The sequence below is a fragment of the Candoia aspera genome, chromosome 4 (assembly GCF_035149785.1).
Source record: "Candoia aspera isolate rCanAsp1 chromosome 4, rCanAsp1.hap2, whole genome shotgun sequence".
Taxonomy (NCBI): domain Eukaryota; kingdom Metazoa; phylum Chordata; class Lepidosauria; order Squamata; family Boidae; genus Candoia; species Candoia aspera.
In genome coordinates, this window is record NC_086156.1 from 19,861,153 (window position 1) to 19,876,969 (window position 15,817).

The 15,817-nt window shown below is 40.2% G+C and overlaps 1 protein-coding gene across 1 annotated transcript in view; it reads left to right on the forward strand.

The window, feature by feature from the left end:
- Positions 1 to 15,817, forward strand: part of DNAJC1 (DnaJ heat shock protein family (Hsp40) member C1) — a 103,015-nt gene that overhangs the window by 86,859 nt on the left and 339 nt on the right. Inside the window, exons 10-11 of the mRNA XM_063303537.1 lie at positions 10,164 to 10,212; positions 12,599 to 13,086. Coding sequence (XP_063159607.1) covers positions 10,164 to 10,212; positions 12,599 to 13,086 — 537 coding nt within the window. The remainder of the gene's footprint in view (positions 1 to 10,163; positions 10,213 to 12,598; positions 13,087 to 15,817) is intronic.

Here is a 15,817-nt window from a genome sequence, read left to right on the forward strand (position 1 = left end):
TCAGGAGCAATCTTATCTAAAGTTCAGTTTACCTCCCATTGCCAGTGGGTCACCAGAAACTGGACAGAGTTGCCTGCTGGCTGCGGAACTCTGGGAGTTGAAGTCCACATATCTTAAAGTTGCTAAGGTTGAGAAACACTGGTCTAGGGAGAACCACTCCTAGTATCCCACTTTCAAGAGGTAAAGGGAGATAATTGTTCTGGAGGGTGTTATAATTAGATAGGTTATTATTATTTAGCTGTTTTATTATATTCTTTTGATTTTATGCTGATTTATTTGTACAGTGAATGCTTTAAAAGTTTTTTTTTCTAAATTCACCGCCAAGTCATTTGATGTGAGTGCATGTGTGTGTATGTATTTGTGTGTTTGTGTACATTGTGTTTGTATGGAAGGTATGTATGTAAGGGATCCATGTGTTTCTAACTGAGAAAATTAGTGGCATGTTGAGGAAGACAGCATGTTCCAAAAAGTGGCCAGGGCCAGGACAAGTATTATATTTTATTTAAATCTATTTAGATTTAATTAACTTTGATTAAATTAAATTTCTGTTCTAAATTAAATTTATGAATAGTAGGCCTGTATTTAATGATTTTCTCTTTTTTTATAAGAATTTTATTAAGTTTAAAGCAAAGATTAAAAACTACAAAAAAGCAAAGAACTACAAAAAAAAAAAACTAAAAAAGTGTGAAACACAAGAAGGAAAGAATTTTAAAGATTACATAGTTAACTTCTAACAGCAATAATATACAGCAATTTCCATAATCAATCCCTTACTCTGTATCAAACCAAAATCACATTTCTATAAATTATTCCATTAGAACATTATAAAAATCACTAAATACAATTGTTCCCTTCCCTTATATTAAAAGAAAAAGAAATGTATAAACCTCCTACTCAACTTCCTCCCCCAAAGACAACATTTATTTAACTATTTCCTTCCTACCACTATTCTGTACATTTCTGTCTACTGTAATAGAAACTAAAAAAAAAAAGTCTACTTCTATAATTAATAATACTATAACAATCTTAACCCTATTAACTCTAAAACCAATCAATTATTATTATACCTTATAAATCTTAACAAATCATTAAGGAATAAAAACAAGCAAACCTTAAAAGCAATCCAATTAATCTTAATCCAAATCATTAAAAAAGAATAGAATCATACAAGCCTTAAAAGCAGTCCAAATAAACATTCTTAAATCTTTACCCCACTTCAAAATATACCAGAACATTTACATATCTCCATAATACACATAAGGCATTTTTCATAAAAACAAGTCAAACAGCCCAATTGCTCCCCTTAGAAACTCAGACTTCTCAGCAGAAAACCTCCCACAGAGCAAAGCCTCTTCTTTCCCATAACATTCCACCAGAAAAAACAATTCCATTTGTGATTTGCGATTCGGTCTGTCCCTTTAACTCCTTCAGCACCAGAGTCTGGTCATCATCATCCTTTCAAGAAAGGCTTCAATTTCGCTGTCAGTAGAAACATCTCTATCTTTATTAGGATCAACTTTTCCCACAATCTCCTCAGCCAGATGACATATTTTAAAGCTGGTATTTTCTACAGTGTCCTGAATATCTTGCATAATAGCTTGATAGGAATCAGAGAAAATCTGTTTGATCTCACAACAAAGCTCTGAGAATGTCTGCTTAAAATCCTCCATGTTGCAGGCAGTAGATTATGGTGCCCCCTAGATACTCAACTAGCAAAAGTAAGAGTTAATAGAAGATTTCCAGAAATGTTTGCAAAAGTAAAAGTGATAAGGAGCAACTTCCCAGAGAAAGTAGCAACAGAAAGCTAAGGATTCAAAACAGCAGATTCAATGTGTAGGAAAAAATCAAATTCTTCACATTCAATACAAAAGTAATAGCAGGGATGCACTTATTTATTCTCAGTCCTCCTTAATATTTAAATGAGGAAAAAAGCCAAAACTTAGAAAGATTTTTAAAATAAATTCAAAAAAATGATAAGCACCAAGAGAGATCACTTCTTCTTGCTGTAGAAAACATCTCTTGGGGTACATAAACTTAATAAAAAATGAATTGGGTGATTTAGAAATGGGGTGGCTTGACTTAGTGTCCCTTTAAGACTACAGCGCGGTTTAGAAATGTTGATGTCCCGGACTCCCGGTGTCTCTTACCGGATTAGTGCTAATGCTGTTTGTGATCCTTTGGCTGCAAGGCGCTGTTCTGGAGTACAAATGGGATGATTCCGAGTGTTTTCTGTCTATGAAAATGCTCTAGGGCTTCAGGAAAAGCCTGCCTGAGCCCCCCAAAAAAGTTGCATTGTCAGATCTGCCTGCGGAGCTCACAGGCCCAGCTGTTCAGTCAGCCAGGTCCGCACCAGAAGTCTCAGTGATTTTCTCTTCTGTCATGTGACCATGACTGCTTATTACAATTTAATAATTGTATTACAAATACAAATATAAATTACAATTTGGTGGAAATTTTTAGAGGGGTTCTGTCCAATGCAACCGAGTCTTTAAAGGGCCAGAGGTCGTACACCAGTACTGTAGAAGAAAATGTTCATGCTCCTGTATATTTTTGTGTGCTTGTAGGTTTTTCACATTTACCTCAATCCATAGCATGGCTGGTAGTCTCTGGTGCTTTTATATTAATATTAATCTACCCTTCAAAGTTTCTCCAGAGCTTTTTTTTTTTTCCTCTGCAAAAAGAGAGTTTAGTTTCTAATGTCATTTTCAGGGTGCTCTAGAATTTCTTTAAAATGTCCTGTTGGTGGTGTTTTTGAGCTTCCTTCATAGTAGGCTGCTTTGTTTCTATAACTCTGTGCAGCTTCCCAAGCTGCAGCTGTCTCCTGCTCTTAAAAGCCATCTCAGGAGAAGTTTGTTTATGCCGTCATGCTTTAGATTTCTTGGAAGGTTGGGAAGGTGGGAGACTTTAGTCACTTGAAAGAGTGAAAGCAGAAGTGTGGGAGTTGTAGTCCAGCACCTCTCAAGGAGTCCAGTTGGGAAAGGCTGCTCTACTGTTTATCCCAAGAAGCCACTAATCAGGGTTATGTGGCACCGGAATATGGTAATTCACTTATCTCTATCATGGTTATCCTCTGTAGATTTGGCTAGGACAGTTTAATTCTAAGTGCATTTATAAATTATGAAATAATTTCTACAGCCATGTTAGGGTTGATCTATATAAAGGGGTTTGTGTGAAGGACTGCTGGATTATGCCACTGCATACTGTAGAGGGGTAAGTGTAATTTCACATGATTTCCTTGCTTCTTACTGCATGTAGTAAACTTGACCATTAGAAAGCAGATTGCTCAGCATGTTTTTCCGATATTCCATCTCCTTTGTGTGGGAAGGCTTTATAATGAGGAACATTCAGCAAGGCACTTCTACTAATACTAATAGTAATTAGTATTACTAATACTAATTACTATTAGTATTAGTAATACTAATACATGTAATACTATTCTTAATAAGATAAATTCAAAGCAAACCCAGTACAAATAAATGTACTTTTATTTAAAGGATCAAATTGATGCCATTGGGTGACTCTCAGTTTGGGTTTTGTTGCAGAGGGGAATAATTGTATATCCTTTTATTCAGTTTTTTGTTTAAGTAAACTGAAATATTTACATTTTTCTTTTTTTTTCCCTCACAAAGATAATGACCTTGTCTCAATGTACATATTCCCTTTCTTTTTTTAATAGGGTACAAATCCACATTTCTTATTTCTGATTTGAGTGCTTTCTATCCCATCACATAGTTGAATGTGTTTCTAGGGGGTTCCACTATTGTAGGAATACTGAAATACAGTTCTGGAGTTCTCATGTTGGGCTAAATATAAACCAGTTAGTTTGGTTTATAATTTAGCATGATGTGTGGAACAGGCTTTAGTGAACTTCTCAGCAAATCATGATGAAAACAAATCATGGGTTAATGCGGTGCATGAACCTAGGCCATGTATGACCTCTAGACTGAGCCCCGGTTCTGGGACCAAACTGATGCAGGAGGAAGCAGTGTAGTAAAATTGGACCAATTATTGGTTGAGGAAAGTGTGCTTATCGAAACTAAAATCCAGGTCTTCCCCCCCCCCTCCTCCTCCTTCCTCCTCTACATTATTCCCGGAATTTTCCCTTGCCACCCCTGAGATCCAGGCAGCGATCGGGGAGACCGAGGATCACATCTGTATTCGGTCATGAAACTGGAAGGATGACTTTAGGCCAGGCACACACACACCACCCAACCTGCCTCACAGGATGATTGGGAGGATTAAAGGTTGGAAGAACATAACCTCCATGGAGAAAGTATGTCGATGAAGATTCTCAGTCATCCAGGTGGAATTGTCTGTAGGTTGAGTCATGGCAACTGGATTTCTTCCTTTTTGGTTGAAACATTTTGCTGCTTGTCTAAGCAGCTTCTTCAGTCTGGGCAAAGGGAGCGAAACGTTTCAACCAAAAAGAAAGAAATCCAGTTGCCATGACTCAACCTACAGATAACTCCATGAAGGAAGAAGTATAAAACTGAAGGAGTATATTATTTGCATACTGTAATACAATGTGGTGTTTGGTGAAGTGGCAATTCTCACACTTTCAGCAATCACGAAATCATGCAATCAAAGCCCCTCCCCTCTTTTTTATGTGCATGGTTGGGGCCACCATCTTGACTTTTTTTTACCCCCTTCTTGTGGACACCCTTGTCAGCAACTACATGAAATGCTCAAAACATAATTTTAGCCATGTTATCCTTTAAAATATAGATATTATTATAAATTCTGTTGAATTGATAATTACATTTTTGAAATGTACTAAAAACATTAATGATGAGAAAATGGCTTTTAGTCTCTTTTTGAAGTGTCATATTAAGCAGGGCCACATACATATTGGCCTAGCATTTGTACAACCATTTTATGGAGAGAAGCTGCATCAGCCTGAATCTGCTCAAATCCCAACTTTGCCATGTCTGTATGGCTATAAGACTGGCTCCTAGAAATTTAAACATTGTGAACAACTTAGTTTTTCTTTGAACCCAAACAAAGCAAAACAAAAATCCTCTTAAACCAATCAGAATAATGGGGCCATATTTTTATTTGCAGGTGAAAAGGTAATGCAACCTTTATTAAATTACTTTCCTGTTTGGGCTTATGGTATGTATTCAATTGGTTCCCCCCCACTTTTCCAAATGTTTCAGTTATGAAAGGGGGACTGCCTTTAGTTCTCTTTAATGAGAGTTCCTGCCAGCTGACCTAGTTAGCTGAACTGGTATTCCATGTCTATCTCCACACATCTGTTTTTTGACCCATTTCCCCCTTGTTGAATTTGAAGCTCTCATTCCTGCCTCTTTACAATATGAAGAAATAATTGAACATGCTCCCTCCATACACACAAATAGTGATGGGTGAGCTCCCCTGGGTTCAATTAATCCATAATCACTCCTTCCAGATTTTTGATAGGACAAATTTCATTGTTTCCAAGAATTGCCTCTTGATTTGTAATGCTGGAGTGTGCATTCCTGCTACCTGGAATAACTATTCCCGTGGCTGCCTGGAATTGGTGTTGGAACTCACTGCATATAGGGCCATCATCTTCTGACCTTTTTAGTGCAGAACCGAAATGGGCAAATCCTTCCATATTGTTCTGGGATACTAACTTGGGGCATGATTTTTTAAAGAAGGCAGGGTGAGCATATCCCATAGAATGTTGTGTTCAGATGGATGAGTTGGTCAGAGAAGCCTGAGGGGGGAAGCTTAGCCATATAGGTGGCTTTCAAGCAGTCCAATGTATGCCTCTGTTCTCAGGGAAGAGGTCTGCATGTACTCATGGAGCTTATTTCTTATATTTTATTTGCTCTATTCCATAGAGGCATATGGAACAGGCTTCTGCTGAATTAATGCCTGCCAGCAGCTATGTCCCTAAGGCTGTTTTTTAAAGCAGAATATAGAATTAGTGCACACCAGATTGGCACTCCAGCTTCTGATAGAATCTTTCTTCAGATCATTTGTGTAGTCCATATAAACTTGATATGATTGGCATTATTTTCTTGCTGTTTTCCATGTGCGTTGAAAAGGAATGTCTGGCATTGTGGTGGGAAACTAATAATTCTTAGTCTTGTACAAGTAATGCACATGGAGAGTCAACAGCACAGAGACTTCTGTAATTCGAGGTAGCTCAGAGTTCTGACTTTACCACACCTGCTGCTCAGTCACATGGGCCAGCCGTTATGTTGTGCAGTCACATCCTAGATGTGGTAGTGACTTAACTAGCTGTAGCAGCACTGATTGTTTTTGTGATTAATCTGGGTCTTGGTAGAATTACATGTATTCAGTAATGGCTGTGTAGTGTTTTGGGAGGAGATGACATCATTCACATGTATGCACTCATATTCATTCTGGCAATTAGCAGTTTGGTGGAGTGCTTAAGGTGCTGGCCTAAAAACCAGGAAGCCATGAGTTCCAGGTCTCCCTGGGTGACTGAGTGACTTCGGGCCAGTCCCTCTTCTGAGCCCAACCCAACTTACAGGGTTGTTGTGGGGAAAATAGGAGGCAGGAGTATTAGGAATGATCACCACTTTGAGTTGACCAAATATATAAAAAGGTGGGATACTAATAATAATACTGTAATAACAACAAGAGCAAAATTAAATCCAGTCATTATTTTTCTAACAAAAAAAAAAAAATTCAGCTGGATAATTTGAAGTGTCACTTAATTTGCCAATCTTTTTTATCAAGCGGAATTTCAGTATAACTAATTGCACTGAAAGTTTGAAAGGAAGATGAAACGGGGTGAATAGTGTGTGCTATAATCTTGGGTAGTGTATGTTGGTGCAGACTAAAATCTCCAGTGCTATGCACAGTATTTTATGCCTGCATAGAAGCCTTTTATCCTGATGGCAGCCCCGCTGTTTCTTTTGACCTCCTGGGCCGTAAAGGTGGTGGGCCCTTCTGGAATAGCACTCTGCGAGGCAAACAACTGCTGCTGAAAGTAAAGCTGGATGGAAGTGCTTTATGAATATGGAAATGGGTTTCTGGATCCAGGTCATTATTTTCAGAAATTTAAAAGGAAATAAAAATTGTGAAAATAAAATAGACTGGCCTGCAAAAAACAAACACACACAGACTTTAATATGGTTATTAACTGCAGGTTTTCTGAAGTGACAGCAAAGAGCTCTACAATTCCATCCTCATGAAATAATATCATTTGCTCGCCTGGGAGGAGGTAAACTGATTCTGCTAGTCTCTGTTGCTACTAATCTCTTGTATTCAGGTTGCAATAGCAGACTGATGTGGGATTTGCTTTCTGCATTGAAAAGGCCCAAGTAAGCCTTAAAAAAACAGGCAGGTGGATAAATAGAAGCACATTTTTCTAATTAACTGGTGCCTGGCACTGTAAGCAAAAGTGGGTGCAGTTATAAAAGCTTCCCACCTTTTATAAAAGCTGGAGAGACCATTAGCTCTCATTGGGCTGTCTAGTTTGAGGGTTATAGGCAGAAAGACATTACCTGTTGGATTTTGTGGTTATTTAACATGAGACGAGGTGTTAACTCTCGAACAGTCCAAGATTTATGTTAAACATACTTAGATGGATTACTATTATGGCTTCAGGGAATTTTCCTAGGCAAGGGATCCCTAAAGAGAGATGGATGTATTGATTGTATTGAAGAAAAGGAGAGTTACTTAAAGATGCATCTGTCATTTTAAAAAAGGACCCAAACCAGGTTACTATGGCTTGCAAATGATAGTGTTGTTCCCTTTTTTGCAAAACAGGTTTAGAGGCCTGACCTGGGTTGTGTCAGGAATAGGACAAGTGAAAATGTAAGCCTATCTTGGTCATATGAGATTAACCAGAGCCAGTTTGGTCTAGTGGTTAAGCTGCTGGGCTAGAAACTAGGATTCTGTGAGTTCTAGTCCCGCCTTAGGCATGAAAGCCAGCTGAGTGACCTTGGGCCAGTCCCCCTCTCTCAGCCCAAGAGCCAATCAGGCATGGTATGAGAGTTCTAGTCCCGCCTTAGGCATGAAAGCCAGCTGGGTGACCTTAGGCCAGTCCCTCTCTCTCAGCCCAACCCACCTCACAGGGTTGTTGTTGTGGGGAAAATAGGAGGAGGAAGGAGTATTAGGAATGTTTGCCACCTTGAGTTATTTATAAAAATAATAAAAGCGGGATAAAAATAAATAAACAAACCAATGTAATGTAGTTTATTGATCTATAGCATGGAAATATATTTAGTCCCCCCACACACACTAATTTTATCCTCATGACGACCCTGGAAGGCTAAAAAAAGGAGTGACTGGAGCTTCACGGCTGAGCAGGTCTTTGAGTCTGGTCTCCTTCATAGTCCGACAGGCCAAACAACCAAACCATCTGTTTGTGTGTTAAAAGGCTCAAGTTGTTACGTGCCAAGCTCACCAGACATACCCTGCCCATGTGCTCTATCTGGATTTTACAACTATTGCTGAACTCTCCACAGCCCCAGGCAGCATGAGTAGTGATGATGGATTCCAGAACTTAAAAATCAGGAAATGAGGAGTGTCATCAGTTTTCTACTCCAGATTCAGGCCTTAATCTTCATTCCCTTTATAAGGCTCCAAGGCGCAAGAAGAGTACTAAGCCTTAACAATCTGGCTTCCATATTACTTCAGCTGCTAGACAACAGTTTTGGACAGTGTAATATTGCTGCTGGATGCTATTTTAGAGACAGGAAATAATTGCAACTGGACTAGGCATAAGGGAGAGGGTTCTTGTCTCTACTTCCCAATAGGAAATCTGTTGTGGCACCAGTCGTTTTTGACAAGAGAGGAGATTTAAAGCTGTTCCTTTTGTGCTGGACTGTGTATGTATAGGAGGATGAAGAACAGTTTTTCCAGCTTGGCAACTTTAAGATGGACTTTGACTCCCAGAATTCCCCAGCTAGCCTTGCTTTTTTGGTTGGTGAACCAGAGAGATTCACCAACCAAAAAAGTATATTGGGACAAAGAATAATCTCTCAAATAATTTCTTGTCTAGAACTGTGGTGTTCTAATTTCTGCAATTGCTTTTGGACTCCAATGCCTGTCACAGCCCCAGCAGACCTGCCTCTTAGGTATTATGGCAGTTGCAGTCCAACATCATCTGAAAGGCCAGTTTCCTCCCTTTTGTTGTAGGAATTGTAAGAAATCAGAAACTGGAAGGCTTCAAATCTTGGTGGCTGGATTCTAAACTTTATGAATAAACTGCTCAATTTCCAGGACAGTTATTTAGTGCTGGACCAATAACAATCCCTTAATTCAAAAAATATCCAGGGCTGATTTCAGCTCTTTTCAGAGGCACTTCAATTACACTTTAAGTTTTTAGAGTTCCCAGCTGCAAGTGTATGTCTCCTTAATGTATAGGGATCCTCAAATGCATTATATGGTTGTAATGGTATGTGAGAATGACCTTGGAAGTCAGGTGGAGGAACCACAGACTAGACAACGGTCAGGTAAGAGGCAGCTGAGTCTGCAGAAGGAATGGGGGCATGGTAAACATCTCAGAAGGGACCTTCCCTAGTTTCTTGGACTGTAAAGGGGAGCGGGGGGGAGATGTACTTTTAATTTAACCTCACAATAAAGATAGAGCTGTACTTCTGGATGTGCTTCTTGTCTGGACTACCTCGCAAGGCTGACATCAATCTTCCAAGGCTGCACGTACATCTCTCCTGCCTCACCTTTATAGTCCAAGAAACTAGGGAAGGTTTCCGAGACATTTGCTATGCCCCCATTCCTTTTGTGGGCTCAGCTCCCTCTTAGCTGACTGTTGTCTAGTCTGAGGCTCTTCCTCCTATCTCCCAAGGTCATTGCCACATACTTTTAGAATGGTTTAATTACCACTTGTTGGTAAATAATCTTTTTTTCTTAAGGTAAGGTAACATTCACTCCATGGTATGCTTTCAGTGAAGCAATGAGCAGGCTTAACATTCCGAAGAGCTGGGATGGAGATGTTCTGTCAGAATTAATAGCTTTAGAGGGCATATTGACGGGTGCCCACAACCACCGTGGTATCACAGAGCAAATACAAAAGGAACCGAGTTTGTGTCATGACACACATTTCGGCATTTGTCCGTGGATCCCCATGCTTATTGATAGTTTCAAATTCAACTAGATTATGTTGATCTGTTTTTCTAAACATCTTCTAAGCCTCCAACCACGTATTGAAAATCAAATGATTTCTCTTCCTTCCTAAACAGGTTACAATGAAAGTCAAGCAGATTAAAGATTCAGTAACATGTGCTCCAGGTAAGGTGCACCTATATTATATACCTCATGATGGTTAAAGCAAACCTATTCATTTACCTTTAAGAATTAGTAGCTGAACTTCTTTTTTCCCTCTTCATTCGTTTTCTTCTGTGTCATGCATTTTTAGTTGTAGTGACTGTCCTTTTTTTCCTCTTTGGATTGTATATTAATTTCTAGGCATGACTCGTCTGAAAAGCAAATGCTGTAACCCACAGGCTATATTTTGGCCCCTCAAGATTGGGCCAAAGTTTGACGGCCAATTGGCCAACATTTTGGTGGCTCCATAGGTAGAGGCTCATTCAGAAGTAAGCATGGAGATTGGACTAGTTTGCCTCCTAGATGCTGCCTGCTGTTACTTGCTCTGACCACACTCCTTCACGCCAAAACAACCTGAAATCACTGTTTTCATGGCAATTTTGTCCCTGGGGGATGGCTTCAGGAATTTAAGAATGAGAATCGGGGCAGAATATTTTGAGAGGCAACTCCCATACCTACTCAATCATACTATCCCACAGAGCTCTGTCTTACTATTGTATGTCTACTGGACTTTTGTGAGGTTGCTTTGAAGCTGGGGGGCAAGGAGGTAGGAGAGGCTGTATATCTGGACTGTGGATGTGCACAGAATCAAATTTCTTATCTGCTTTGACATCCAAAAGAGGGAACTTCTTGTAGAGGTCAGAACTATCAGCCAGCAAAGAGCAGGGATTCATGAAGGTCAGCAGAATAATTCCCAGCAGCCACTGGTCAAAAATATTTTGAGAGGTACTCCTATACCTACTCTGAAACCACCATACCTGCCAAAAAATGCACCCCTAAATAGGGACTTTTTAGGAAGATTATGGTGTCCCAAAGACCTCTTAGTCCCATTCTTACTCCACAAAAGGCATTTAAAAATGTTCCCCAAATATCTCCAGATGGTTTTCTCCAGCCCTCCAAAAGAGAGTTGCGACACATACTCACTCAAATGTTCTCACTTCTGTGCTAAGCATATAGATCAGTATTTCCCAGCCTTGGCAACTTTAAGATGTGTGGACTTCAACTTCCTGAATTCCCCAGCCAGCTATGCACATCTTAAAGTTGTCAAGGTTGAGAACCACTGATACAGATATACTGAGGAACATTTACATCTTCAGATAACAACCCAGTGTTCTTTGCAAAATAAATAATAAAATAAAATAAAATAAAGGGCCTGGGTTTCTTTGTATTCTGGCTACCTATTATGCTGTAAGCTAGGGAGAGCTGCCTCCCTAAATCTGTGATAGGTGGAGTAGAGCTTTCCTAGCCAAGAATTTAGGAACTAGGAACCACAAATCCAGTCTTCTGTTAATGCAGCCTTGAATCTCCATAGCTCTCTACTAGTGGCAGAATAGATGGGTAAAAACACATTCTCCATTTTATAGTAAACTGAGTCAACGAAGCTTCCTTGTCTTGGGGACTGGGAACTACTCCACAGCAGTAAATCAAATTAACGTATTTGGAGAGAAGGAAGTCCAAGGTTCCTCTACACAAGGAAGGATATTATAAAATGAAATATAGGTAACGGCTGCTTCCCTGTTATGCATTTAGTATTTTTTCATTCCATCACTTTTTTTTAATAATTTGGTTTTTGAAAACGAAAGCTTTTAGGAAGTTCTCCTCTACAGCCATGGGAAAGTGGCAACCTCCAGAACTGCTGAGTTCTACTTAAAAGTCTGTAGAGCTCCTGTGTCCGTAGTAGCTGGTGTAGTGCTGGATGAAAGGTGGTCCTAGGTACAACAGCCATTACTAAGCATACTAGCTGCTGCTTTTGAAAACAAAGGCAGAAAAGGAGCTTCTATGCATATATGCCTTCATTAAGTGGATAATGTGAAACTCTGCCTCAAATGTCAGCAGTGCAAAGAAAACAAAAATATGTGACATCTGTTCCAGAGCACCAAAAGATGAATTAAAATAACTAAGGGTACCATTGATTAAACACCGTGGCAGTGCATTATTCTTCCATTTCAATGGGAGCACTGCAGTTCATTCATTTCAGTGTATCAGTGCATAGAGGAGTGCATGTTAACAAAAGAGCCAGAATATAACGGAAGACCTCTTAACATCGTACCTAATTGATGCTATTTCTGGATTGTTTAAACTAAGTGTGACTACCATGGAAACATACAAGTAAAAATGAAAGCCTGACTTTATTAGCTTGGAATCAGACTTACATCTGACTAAGTCTGGGTTTAACCTATTGTGTTTATCAACTCTGATTTTTGAATACAGGTGTCAGATGTTTCCAGGGCTGGTACAAGCACACCCGTGAAGCATACTTTAAAAAAAAAATCTGTAATTTGGTATGTTGGTTCCCCTCATCTTTTCCCTTAGCATATGTTAATCTGACATGTGTGCTGTTTTTCAATAGGGACCATTAAATTCTCAGAGTTGAAAACTTTGGCCCAAAGCTCAAGATCCAACAAAGCCATTGTTAACTTACCTGATCTTATAATCACTCAACGGGAAAAAGAAGAGGAGGAGCAGGAAGAACGAATGAAGTACAGTTATGATCCAGAATCAATACATAAGATCACAACAGACAAACAAGAGACTGCCTTAAATGAAGCCAGACATCGCAAGCGGAAAACAATACCAAAGGCTGCTGAAACAATACTCCCAGGGACAAAAGAGACGACGGAGGACAAGTGTAGAGGGAAACGCCAGAAGGACTTTGACACGGCAGAACAAGAGGAGTACAGTGATGAGGAGGCCAGGAAAAAAGAGAGGTGTCGCAGTTCAGAGGACTTGTGGACTCAGAATCAGCAGAAGCTTCTGGAGCTGGCTTTACAACAGTATCCAAAGGGAACCCTGGAACGTTGGGATAAGATTGCCAAATGTGTTCCGGGGAAAAGCAAGGTGAAGCCACAGTTTAATAAGATTAAAACATACTGGTATTGGGTAATGTCATGTGATTTTTTTTTAAAAGTTAGTTTTAGAAGATTAACCCTCTTAAATTTAATGTAGTTGGCTTAGTGTATTTTTAAGGGTAATGATAAACAAGGCTTTTGCCTGTATTTGTGACAAAGCAATAGCCTGCCTTTTTCACCTTTTCTACCACCTGTTTCTCTGAAAGAACAATAGAAGCTAATTCAACCATCGGTTGCAAAAAGCAGTTAGGTATTCTGTTTAGAACACCAAATAAATGTTGCTTAGTTTGAAATGCAGGATACCGGTGAGGGCCATGAAACTATAAGCCTCGGAAATGTTGTTTGTATCCCCTGTCTATCATGTAATCTGTTCACAGCCAAGTGTTAAAGGGTCAGTGTTGCACAAGAGGCTTGGGATGAATGAATAGCCTCCTTGATTATTTCAGAAGATCCATCTGAGGGAGGAGAGCATGCTCTTCAGCTTTCAAGCAGATGTTGGAGAACCAGCTGTGGGTGGTGACTAATCTCTCTTCCCATGTACATTCCTTGCTACTCTCAGTGCAGGACTTTCTGAGGCTTGAATTCAACCTGTACAATCAGTTGCTGAGGAAGTCCATGTTTTGTAACAAAAATTGGTTCTCCAGTGTACCCTTGATTGAAAATTTGCTGAGACATACTGTATAGTGGCAGACACCTTGCAGAATTGGTTCATGGGCACATTGCCTCCACCCTTCACTCTTGTATTTTCTTAGACAAGACAAGAGGCAGATGAAGTGGTGCATTCAACCAAGAAATAGCCAGGTAAGCCAGGAAGTGATGTCTTGTCTCTCTTTCTCCCCCCAACGTGCTGGTAATTTCGTGCTTTTAATTATCAAAGCATGAGGAATGGGGAAAGAGAATATAAAAGGAATGTATCAAAAGACCAGTCCAAACAACCCATTTTTAGAGTCTCATGCATGGCCAAAGATGGACAATTGAAGAGTAAGGGCACTTTGCCAGGTTTTATGTTATTCAGTAGGTTAATCTAAGACTGGCAGCTGTACTGCAACTAGCCAGTAGGCAGCCGTTCTCAAATATACGGGATAATTAATGCCAGGTGAGATTTAGGACAGATTAGTTATATCCTTGCTTATCACATTGTCCTGGGTATATGAAAGATAATGTTGGCAAGGGCATGGCCAGAAGGGGGGTTGAAATGGTACATCTATCTTGGCTATCAAACTGGAGATTTCCCTGTGAGAGGTACATCACGTTTCAGCTACGTAACAACTACATTAGAAGTAGTTGCTTCTGTACACAAAGCAGAGGGAACCCACTGCTCTGTTCAAAACATTTCCTGAACCATAGTAGAACAGTTAACCGTCATAAGCAAAAAGCCATACAGTAATCATCACTGCTGCTTACTGTTTTGTCAGGCTTGTGAATTTTGAAAATGTTTTAATTGTCTATTCTGGGCAGCCTGCAGATACACATTGGAAAAATTGGTACAAATGTGTTTGTACATGCAGCCATCATCCAGTTTGGTCTAGTGATTAAGGTGCTGAGCTAGAAACCAGGAGACTGTGAGTTCTAGTCCCGCCTCAGGCATGAAAGCCAGCTGGGTGACCTTCGGCCAGTCCCCCTCTCTCAGCTCAACTCACCTCATAGGGTTGTTGTTCTGGGGAAAACAGGAGGAGGAAGGAGTATTAGGTATGTTCCCCGCCTTGAGTTATTTATAAAAATAATAAAGGCAGGATAGAAAATAAAACAAAATAGATAAAATAGATAATGTCTGGTGGAAAAAAATGTGCTTAGAATTTCTGAGGTACTACTCAGATTCCCAGGCTGGGAGGGAGTGGATGGGGTGAAGCACACCCTAGTTAAATCCAAGCAAGATAGATTCATTGTTCGTGCAGAGCCCTTGTGGATCTATGGATGTTTCAGCTGTTGGCTTTGATGGGGTGGCACTGCTCTTGAAGGAGCTGGGATGCGATCTGAGGGTACTCCTGGTCTCCAGAGCAGCAGCTGCAGGCCGTGGCCGGGAGAATCTTTGGCTGGGTCCCACTAGTCTGCCAGTCGCAACCTTTCCTTGATCAGGAGATACTGCACAATTAATCATGCCCTTGTCAACTCAGACTACTGCAATTCATTTTACATGGAAAAGCCCTTGAAGACAACCCAAGGCTGGAGCTGGTACAGATGTAATAGGTTTAATAGCAGAGTAACATCTATTCTGCAGGAGCTGCATTGGTTGCCAGGCTGTTTCCAAGCCCAATTCAGGGCGGTGGAAAAGCCCTATAAAAGCCCTATATGGCCTCACCCCTTGTTACCTTTGGGGCTGTTTGCTTCAGGTGGAATCTGCCAGCTCAACCTGATCTAGCCAGGGAGGCTGCAGGTACAATCCCCGCAAGAGCCTGGGGGGACAGCAGTCTGCGAAACAGCCTTCTCGTTAGCAGTGTCCTCACTGGAATACTCTGCCGTGCAAGGTCAGGCCCCCACCCTTGTGACATTTAGGAACGGAGTGCAAAATTCTTTGCAAGGGCTTTGGAACGGAGGGTCCTCAGTAGCTGGCAGTAGTGAAGAAGACACGGTTCTGTTTGCAACTTTATTATATGTATTATCTTTTTAATAATGTAAGCTGCCTAGTGTTCAGTGAATAGGCAACATACAGACTGTTGTAATAAACACACAAACTTGTGCATTAACTTTTCCCCATAAACTTAGAAAACACGTTCCCTTTC